Raw genomic sequence first — 10,736 nt, 5'->3', positions numbered from 1 at the left:
ATGCGAACTTAGACTATCGCATTGCGATTTGCGATAGTCGAAGTTCGCATTGCGATAGTCCAAAATCGCAACGACTGGTGGTATTGCATTTGTTTCTTAAGAATTTTCTCTAAAAAGATAGTATTCGCGCGAACGTGTCGAAGACACGTATTACCACGACCACGACCACGACCCGACCCGACCCGAGACGGAAGGCGGCGGCGGCGGCGCGCGAGAGTCCCCCTTGTTCTCTATCATTCAACAAGGAAGTGGGAAAGCCAAACATTAAATACCATCCCAATAGTGTTTCCAATACTATGTGGGATTGAGCATTGCCAACACTTGTTCCCAATACTATGTGGGATTGAGCCTTAAATAGTGATATTATTTTTGAATGTTTTGCTTAAAATTGCAATAATCGCGATTGATTGTAGATTGACATTTAATTATGACATATTTAATCGTATAATACTAATGCAATTAATTGCTGATTCAGTTGTTTTAAGGTGCATGATTGTTAATTGTTTCCTGAATAATCACATTGTATTGGAAACAAGTGTTGGTAATGCTCAATCCCACATAGTATTGGAAACACTATTGTGAATGGTATTTAAGGCTTGGCTTTCCCACTTCCTTGTTGAGTGATAGAGAACAATGGGGACTCTCGCGCGCCGCCGCCGTCGTCGTCGTCGTGGGTCGTGGTCGTGGCGTGGTCGTCGTCGTCGTGGTAATACGTGTCTTCGACACGTCCTCGCGAATACTATCTTTTTAGAGAAAATTCTTAAGAAACAAATGCAATACCACCAGTCGTTGCGATTTTGGACTATCGCAATGCGAATATATAAATCGCAATGCGATAGTCCAAGTTCGCATTGCGATTTACATATTCGCATTGTGATAGTCCAAGTTCGCATTGCGATAGTCCAAAATCGCATTGCGAATCTGAAAACTGATTTGCGATACCGGAGATCGCGTTGCGAATTATCAATCGCATTGCGATTTAGTTGGTCATTTTGACAAATTCAAAAAAATTGGTTAAAATCGTATATTATAAGGTATTTTTTGTCACTGAGGTTATTTTCTCAATATATTTTATACTGTATATTAAAATATATTTGATCTTAATTGTATCTTTGACTTAAATTTAAATGTTTGTATTTTTTTTTTGAAGTTAAACAATTTATTTTTTTATATTTTATATTTTATATTTGATCTTAATTGTATCTTTACCTCAAATTTAGATATTATTTTACGTAAATATCATAATATCCGAAATGAAAAACTTCTGGTAACTTTAAATTTTGAATAATATTATTTTATATATTTGGTATGCGCATTCAAATATATACGTCACCATCTATTTTCAAACCAAAACATTCAACACGGATTTCATAAGTAAACGGTATAAACTTGCTGCTCCATTCTTTCTATATATTCCGTTTGCCCACAAATGAAAATAGCATCAAATCCAGCTTCCTTCTTCTTCAATCTCTCTCTTCTCCTCAAGGTTTAAAATTAAAGCAGATTTTACACCTTTGAATTGAGAAAAATGGTGTTATTTCAGACTTCAAACAACCACAATCATCTCAACATCCAAAGAAAAGGATTGTCTCCACTTTCTAAAACACCCATTCCCACCTTTTCCTCACCAAGCTCCCCAACAGCTTCGATGGCGAAACAAAGCATTCAAAATGCTGAATCAATCATCACAAAATGGGATGTAAACTCTTCTTCATTAACCAGTGTTACCCCTCTCTTTCACCATAACAGAAAAGAAGCCAGAGAGTATCTCAAATGCGTTATGGATCTTCGTGGATCCATGCATTTTCTCGCTTCTCAAAATTTGTCCCCTCACGACCTCGTTCTTGCTCAAAACCTCATGCAAATCGCCATGAAAAGGCTCGAGAAAGAGTTTTATCAGATATTGGCTTCGAATCGTGAGCGGCTCGATCCGGAATCAGTATCGACGAGTCTCTCGTCCGATGGCTCAGCCAGTTTCCACTACGATGACAATGATGAAGCTGAGGTTGATCAGCTGAAAATAGCCGGTGAGTCAATCAGCGAAGTGGAGAGAGATTCAGCATTGGCAATGACGGATTTGAAGGCGATTGCCGAGTGTATGAGCACTTCTGGTTATGGAAAAGAGTAAAGTGTGTAAAGATCTTCTTGGGATCGAAAAGTTCAAATCTTCCCAGATCAACAAAATGAATTGGGAATCACTCGAATTTACAATCAAGAACTGGTTGAATGCTGTGAAGATTGCTGTGAAATCACTCTTTAATGGCGAAAAAATCCTCTGCGATCATGTTTTTTGGGCATCTCAAACTATAAGAGACGCTTGTTTTGCTGAAATAACAATGGAAGGAGCCAAGAATCTATTCAAGTTCCCCGAAATCATCGCCCGAAACATGAACTCACAGCCGGAGAGAATTTTCCGACTACTCGAACTCTACGGAACAATCTCCGAACTCCGGCCCGAGATCGAATCAATCTTCAACGTTGAATTAACCTCGGCAATTAAATCCGAGGCCCTTTCATCACTGCAAAAAGTTGGTGACTCAGTTTTCACATTGCTAACCAATTTCCGATCATCAATCCGAAAAGACTCATCGAAAACGCCGGTTCCGGGGGAGGAATTCATCCCCTCACCCAATCCGCTATTAATTACATAACTTCCCTGTCGGATTACGATCGTATTCTCTCCGATATCCTATCGGTTCATCCGCCGGTAGAAAACCCACCGTTTCCAGAATCCTATTTCGACAATCCGGCCGCCATCGGAGCTGCTCCGATCCATCTTGCATGGCTTATATTGGTGCTTTTATGCAAAATCGACAGTAAAGCTCAACAATACAAAGATCTCTCTCTTTCGTATCTTTTCTTGGCAAATAATCTTCAGTTCATCATTAACCAAGTTCAAACAAGTAACCTTCAACATCTTTTAGGCGATCAATGGCTGTCCAAACATACCCAGAAGATCAAACAATACGCTTCGAGCTATGAATTGGTAGCCTGGAATCGGGTTTTCAAAACTTTACCCGAAAGAACATCAGAACTATCGCATGAAGCGGTCAAAGACTTTTTCAAAAGATTTAATGTTGCTTTCGAAGAAGTTTATATGAAACAGATTGTGTGGAGTGTGCCAGATGGGAAGTTGAGGAATGAATTGAAGGTTTCGATTGCTGGGAAACTTGTGCCTGTTTATAAAGAATTCTACGACAAGTATTCGACGATATCGGATGGGGATTTCGTAAGGATTTCGCCTGATGACTTGGGGAATTATTTATCTGATCTGTTCCATGGAACTCGGATTTCATCGGGTTCTTTGACATCGTCATCTTCGTCTCATTCAAATGGCTGCCTTCTTCGGTGAAAGCCACAATTCAACAACTGTGAATGCGATGTCTGATATACAAAATCTATGGAAATTGTGTCCTTTCCTGATGTTCTTAAATATTTTAGCTTTCTGATTTGTTTGATGGAGCTTAGGTTCTGATTTGTTGTTTTAGATTCAGAATTTGGCAAGTTTATGCCTCAAAATGTCAAATACTCCTAATAAATAAAGGATAAATATCAAATTTACAACAAAGAACGGGAGTCTAGAATTACAAGTCCTTACTCGCAACAATTTCACTAAGGCTCATCCAAGATTTCCTCCTCCTTTTACCTGAAGCACCCACTGTTTTTTCCACATCAGGTGTCATCGGATTGTTTTCATGTGCAACCGGTTTTTTCGACCGGGATTTGTTCCTATTTCTCTTTTTCAAATCCAACAAAGTCCTATCTCGAATTGGAGACACAAGAGCATCTGTGTTCGGATTTTCAACACCAGCCACTGCAGGTGATCTTGTTACAATTATCTCATCAATATCATCTTTGCTTGTTTCTTCACCTGAACTGATAATAGGCTTCAAATTTCTAGACTTGACAACTTTGGGTGTCGAAGATAATGTTTTTAACTTGGGAGGGTAGATTTCTTTCATGTGGCCCTCTGGAGTCCCTCGTTTTAGATTCCGATGCAAACAGAAGTGGCAGTTGTAGACCACGGTATTCTGTGTCGAAATATGAGGTTTCTTACGTCTATGCCTTGCATTTGCTCGATTCTTTTCAATGCGAACAGTGCAATTAAAGCCAGGCTGAAGAATCGTCTCACATCTGCAAAACAATAAACTGAAATCAAAACTAACGCAGCTTCATATATCCTACTGCATTTAACATGACAAAAAGAGTAAAACAGGAAGCAAAATTATCAAACTAGTTGTTGAACTAAACAATTAGAACCGACAATCTAAATAGCATCTTATACCCAAACTCTTCATTTTTCTTAAAAGTATTGATGTTTAACATTTATGTCGGACACATTTTTGGACATGAGAGTAAGATCCTCAAATATATGAAAAATTAGGAAAAAATTAAACACATCCATGTTGCATACATCCATTTCCAACAAGAATCTCTTGAGTCTGATAATATGGGATAGACTGGACAGCACTTCTCTTTCTCATAAGTCATAAATGCTAAACTTAAAATAATTAGTATCTGTAGTATAAGCCGTTAAAAAGGACCAAATTAATTGATCAATTGAAATGAATCCTAACATGAAAGGTGCCTAAAGAAAAATACAGTAGCTTGGGGACAGACATGGAAGAAAAACTATAATGTCATTTCGCATATAAATTTAATCTCAAACAAAATTTAGAAATGGCACCTACGCGAAGTATCAACAAGCAAACAAGAAAACAAGCTACATGTTAATTCAGTAGCTTGGGGACATACATGGGAGAAAAACTCAAAAATGTCGCATGAATTTAATCTCAAACAAACATTAAAAAACGACACCTGTGGCAAGTATCAACAAAGAAACAAGGACAGTTCTCAATATTTTTTATGACAAGAACTCTCGGGAATCTCCCCACACTTTCTGAGCCCCCACTTTCCTATGACAAAGTATGAACATGTAAAGAAGTTACAAAAGCCATTGTTCTTAATATTTCTTATGGAATGGATCATGGAGAGAATCTCCCCACACGTCACTCCCACCTTCCGAAGCCTCAAACTCATCAAGAAAGGACTCAGTAAAGCTAAACCAAGGCAATGATAGTTCACCTATGGTAAGTATCAACAAGTAAATGAGGAAACAATAGTTCTTAAGACTTTTTTAGACATTAACCTTCAAGAGAATTTCCCCGTATCTCACCAACTCACCCCACCCTAATGCCCAACATTACTAAGAGCAGATCCACTCAAGTAAAACCACTTGCATTGCAATTCAAAATGAATGATCAATAACAATTAAACCAGCACCAAACAAACTTGAATCAGGGAATCCAACAAAGAACTGTTTTCAGTTATTAATTTCACATCGCAAACGCATCCAAGTACTCGATATCAAAGCCTAAAGTTTTAACGGTAAAGGTAAGACCTATCTATTTTAGTCAATTGCATTCTGTTATGGGACTCACACTCAATGCTAGCACAATACATATGAAATGGGATTGTAAACGACACTTGTGCACACAAACTAAAAAAAAAAAAACTCAAATTCAACTTCATCATTGTTGAGTGGAATTCAAACTACATAACAAACCAAATTCAAATATCGTAACATGATCCGAATAGCTTGTGAACCTAATCAAGTTTTTTTTTCATACGTATTGTTGAATTAAGCTTCGCACTTAATAGGTAAACGAGACTAATCGAGCAAGCTTGAGTGAATTTTTATCTTGAATTGAGCTCAAAGTTTAAAAGTGAAACTCAATCTATGAACTTAGAGGCTTAAAGCCTCAAGCTTTAAATAGAGTTATGGCTTCTTACAGCTTAAACTTGATTTAGCTCGATTGCACCTCTAATCCATAACATCATAATAACTTTTATACACCTAACCTATGCTTGTTAACTAGAAGCACATACCATCTAAAGGCAACCAATAGGTCTCAAATTCCCATAACAACACGGTTCAGTGCCAGAAAATACTAACCTCTGGCAAGGAAATAAAGAAGGATCTTGGGGGATTGCCGAAGCTTCTCCATCAGTGGCCAATCCGTGCCCAAAAAAAGAAGCCAAAGAAGGGATTGAGGCTTCGCCACAAGCCCATACAGCTAGGTTTTGCAAGTGCTCGTGTTTCAATGCAGATTTGACGTTGGTGGACCCTCCTCCCTTTGTTTGCTTCTTGCCGGTCGCTTCTTCTCTGAGTGAGACCGTCTTTTGGAACTTCGACGGCGTATTTGCCGCTCCTTTCACACCTCCAAGATATCCGCTACCACCTCTTCCTCTCTTTCCCATATCTTCACCTCTTTTCTTCCTTAAGCCTCTGTTTCCCTCTTCAATTTCAGCGGCAAAAAACTGTAGCAGTGGCAACAGAACAGTCAACAATACAAACTCAGGTTTAGGTATGCTTCAGATTTTATGTTTTTCAATCACTCGTTATAACTGATAAAAAGAAAAAGGTAGTTGGAAACTGTGCAGTTTGGAATTAGGATTTGCATTCATATATACTAAAAACCTAGAAACAAATAGGTGTTAAAAAGTATGAAATAGGTCATTTACTTGAATGGAGCTACTAAAATGTTAAAACTAAAGAACCAAATTCAAGCTTCAGAAACGATGAGAAGAGCTTTATACGGAAATAAAATCCAAAATTTGCATACATATGAATATATAAATAAATATGTAAGCTAAGCAGAGAAAGTAAATGAAGGAGCTATTGGCGTGGATTATAAAAATAAAAGAAGTACATCAGTACATAACTGAAACAAAACAATACCTTGAGAATGGTTTCTATATCGGTTTGAATTTGAGAAAGAAACAAAGCTATAATGGTGGTGCAAAGGATTTCAACACAACGACAAGGGGGTTTTCGATATGGATAGACAGCAGATTGTGAGGCATCAGCAGAGTAAGGTTTGACGGTGCAACACTGAAAATCAAGAACCAATGATGAAGGGGGACGATGTTAGTAAACAGAAAAAAGATGATTGCAGCGGCGTTGGGAGTTTTTTTGGGAAATATGTTTTAGGTTATTTAGAAGGATTAATACAAAAATAAGCTGTAAAATTATGCCTTGAAAATTGTGGGGCTAGTTTAAAGAATTTTTCGATAAAAATATATCTAATATTTTTTGTATATTTTTAAATATGTATCGTTATATTTTTAAATTTTTTAATAATAAAAAATATTTTCTAAAATTAAAAATTAAAAAACTTCATTTGTTAATAAAAACCTAAATTTTTAATGAAATTATAAAAACTCTAAAAATTAAAAATTTTCATTTCAACCCTATTATCAACCATAGTCGGTTATCTCCAGCCATCATTATCATCGTCGAATAGTTGAGTTTTGATCAGAATTGAACGGTGGTCCGAATGACGAAGAACAACGACGGTAGTTTAAAATTGAACGAAAATATGAATGCTTTTCCACATCAAACAATGGCAGATTACAAGGAAATGCTAACAAGGTTTGATCGGGGTTTACATCGGTGCTGATGACGACGATGGTAATGATCACGATTGATTGGCCGGCGGCTATGGAAGAGAGAAGCGAAGAGAAATGAGGGAACACGTGTTGTTGTTTGGTTTTTTTAATAAAAATATTTTTCTTTTTAAATTTTTTTAAATAAATTCTCAAAATTATCAGAACCTGACACATGTCATTTAATGGGTATTTTTAACGACGATTAACATTCGAGCACATAAAAATATAATGTTGGAAATATTAGAGATCTATTTTTAGTGAAAAAAATTAGGCATTAAAACGTTTTTCGAGATATAGTTTGGACACTTATATTTTTATTAAGCATATTTAGAAATTATAAAATATAATTAAATATAATAATAATAATAATAAAATATGATAAACTATAATAATACTATTTAATTACTTCTTCTTTTCACTCTGACCACTTATTTTTTATTTTAATCAATCAGGCTGCTTAAATGTTTAAGTATTTCAATTAAACCACCTACCGGAGGAATTGACATGGTAGTTAAAAAATTTATGTTTTTACACATTTGATCCTTATTATTATATATTCAATTAATTTAATTTTAATTTTATTTTATTTTAATAAATCTAAGGTTAACTACACAAATGATCACTTATGTTTTTGTTTTGTCAACTTTTTGTCATTTAATTTAGAAAACATAAGATATGGTCACTTTTGTTTTTATTTAATAAAGATGTGATCACCCCGAGTTAACCACCATTAACAACAGTTAAATATTTTGATATAATCAAACATTTGATTCTTATTATTTATATATTATTTCAATTTAGTCATACTTTTAATAAATTAAAATAAATTTAATCCTCCAATCAAATGATACCACATGTCATGCCACGTGTGACCATTAGGTTAGAGGACTAACTTTATGTAACACCTTAAACTAGTCTGACCCAAAGATTCGTGGATTATGATGCCACACGGAACAACCGAAATGATCAACCCGAAAATTTCTTTACAAAGCAGTTTATAATTATCAAAATCATCCATCATATCATATATGAAATCAAAATAAAGTTTACAAAATACGAGATTCTCCCAAAATGCGTACAATACTACCGTAGAGTTTAAAAAAAAAAAAGTTATGACTCGAATACACAAGGTCCATATAGAATACATGCCCTCTACAAATACTTAAGACACACTCTGCAAATCGTCTGGTCTGAAACGTTCGAATGTGATAGGTTCCCTCAACGATCCTCTACTAATCTACGCACGGAAACATATTTCATACGCTAAGACCGCATCTTAGTGCCACGAAAATAACTATGCAATACTACATGCCTTCATTACATGAACATGCTGGAAAGCAAAGTTAAACATGCATAAGTACATATTAAACATGAGATAGGCCAAGTGGTATGGTTAGAGGAACTTACGTGCAACTCAGACAACACACTAGCCTATCTAGAATGTGATAGCTTCGGAGTAAGAGCAAGAATTTACGTGCATCGAAACTTATGTCCCTCAATCTATCTCGGATCCTCGAGGGGTCGGGGTGAGGTCCGAAATTTACGTGCATCAGAAGATCATATCACGTACCTAGTCAAGCATAGTGTACATTTCCAGAATTTACATGTATTAAAATTTGTACATGTACGACTCAGAATTTATGTACATCTGATGCATATCAAACAGACAATATTCATATATTCACAAACAAAAGATGATTGTCATAACATTAGAGTAACTCGGGTGTCTGAAACGTTTCCCGAGTGTCACACTATGCAAATCTTATGACATCCTAACTTGTTTGTTTTCTAGGTGAGATATTAGTTATCTTAATTATTTTCACTTGTATTGGATAATTGTTGCTTATACGAACTCAAAACACCTCGGCCCGAACACCCAAACGAATTAACCAAAATTGCCCAAAATCTCCGTGAGTATCTATATTGGGCCAACATTATCTATATTCACCCTTTGGGTATCGATACTCACCTAAGTATCAATACAAAAATTTGCTTCGAAGTTTTTAAAAAATACTTGGGTATCGATACCCCTATGGGGAATATCGATACTCTACCTTGGGTATCAATACTCTCATGAGTATCGATACCAAAAATCAACGTTGATGTTTTTAAAAATGCCTTAGTATTGATACTGACTAGCTTGGTATCGATATTGAACCCCAAGTATCGATACTGCCCTTATAAAATTTCTTGATTTTAGTCTTCAACAAAGAACAATATCGGTATTGTTCTTCTAGTAACGATACTGACGAACATGGGTGCTCTGTCTTGGGCACGAAATCATACCTAAAAAAATCCATTCACTCCCCTAAGACTAGTAAACCTTTTTAAAGTCTTTTTTAGTGTCTTATAGGTCAAAATGTGTAATCTTTCATGCATATAACACAAAAATATGAATCTTGACATGAAATCCTTCTGACATTCTTGCATGAACAAAACATACCATTTATGCACATTTAGTGAACTACATGTGGTATGAACAAGTTAGAATCTTGTTACCTTGAAGCTAGGTAATTGAAAAAATCTTTAAATCACCCAAGGACTAACTTCTCATTGCCTCTAGATTTTGAGCTCTTCTTTTCCTCTTGCACTAACCAAACCATGGAAAATGAGTTGTTAGCTCATTTCAGACCTTAGGAAGATGCTAAGAACATTTTCTTACCACCCAAATTCCATAAAATGAACTAGAACTTAGAATTCTGCAAACCCCCACTAAAACCCCTTTTTGGCTAACTAAGCTAAATCTTACGAAAGTGGGGTTAGATGAAAGCTTAGGATGAGTAATATACTTATTACCTTACAATTCACAATGGATGCTTAGATTTCTTAAAGGTTCGACCTTTGCTTGATTTAAATGGGAAAGAAGATGAAAAAAATGGAGGAGAATAGACAAACAAAATGATAAAATAGATGAGAAGGTGGGAGACGTGATATCATCCCAAATAAATGGAATTCAGCCTTTGATTTGAAAAATAGGTTAATTACCCACCTAGTTATTCCCCATTTGATGTATGATTAAAATCATCCCTTATAAGTTAGTTGGGCTCATCCCAAGTCCAAACTAAATCCACTTGGGTCCAAATGTTCATATACTAAAGGAAAATTATTCTAAAACCCGTTTGAATAAACCTGAAACTTCTAACCCTTATTTCGGGGCATTACACTTTTTTCTAATTTAATATATTTATTTCCACCAATCAAAGAGTGACGTGTGTCACCCTCTGGTTGAAAGAAAATATTGGAAAACAAATTGGGGCAAAAAAAGATTCAAACATTGGTCACTT

The 10,736-nt window shown here is 35.7% G+C and overlaps 1 protein-coding gene and 1 pseudogene across 1 annotated transcript; one reads left to right on the top strand and one right to left on the bottom strand.

Annotated features, from left to right (window-relative positions):
• The first annotated feature begins 1,477 nt into the window (after positions 1 to 1,477).
• LOC120165860 lies at positions 1,478 to 3,370 on the top strand (annotated as a pseudogene).
• A 167-nt stretch (positions 3,371 to 3,537) lies between these two features.
• LOC120165856 lies at positions 3,538 to 6,929 on the bottom strand. Its single transcript, XM_039175293.1, has 3 exons — positions 6,743 to 6,929; positions 5,957 to 6,321; positions 3,538 to 4,134 (listed from the first exon to the last, which is right to left on the bottom strand). The coding sequence occupies exons 2-3, from the start codon at positions 6,259 to 6,261 to the stop codon at positions 3,585 to 3,587; spliced, it is 855 nt and encodes a 284-aa protein (XP_039031224.1). The 5' UTR covers positions 6,262 to 6,321; positions 6,743 to 6,929; the 3' UTR covers positions 3,538 to 3,584.
• Between the last annotated feature and the right edge of the window lie 3,807 nt (positions 6,930 to 10,736).

The sequence above is a fragment of the Hibiscus syriacus genome, unplaced genomic scaffold (assembly GCF_006381635.1).
Source record: "Hibiscus syriacus cultivar Baekdansim isolate YM2019G1 unplaced genomic scaffold, ASM638163v2 tig00111617_pilon, whole genome shotgun sequence".
NCBI classification, from domain to species: domain Eukaryota; kingdom Viridiplantae; phylum Streptophyta; class Magnoliopsida; order Malvales; family Malvaceae; genus Hibiscus; species Hibiscus syriacus.
The sequence above is the reverse complement of the archived record's forward strand: the minus strand, read 5'-3'. Positions and strand labels throughout refer to the sequence as shown.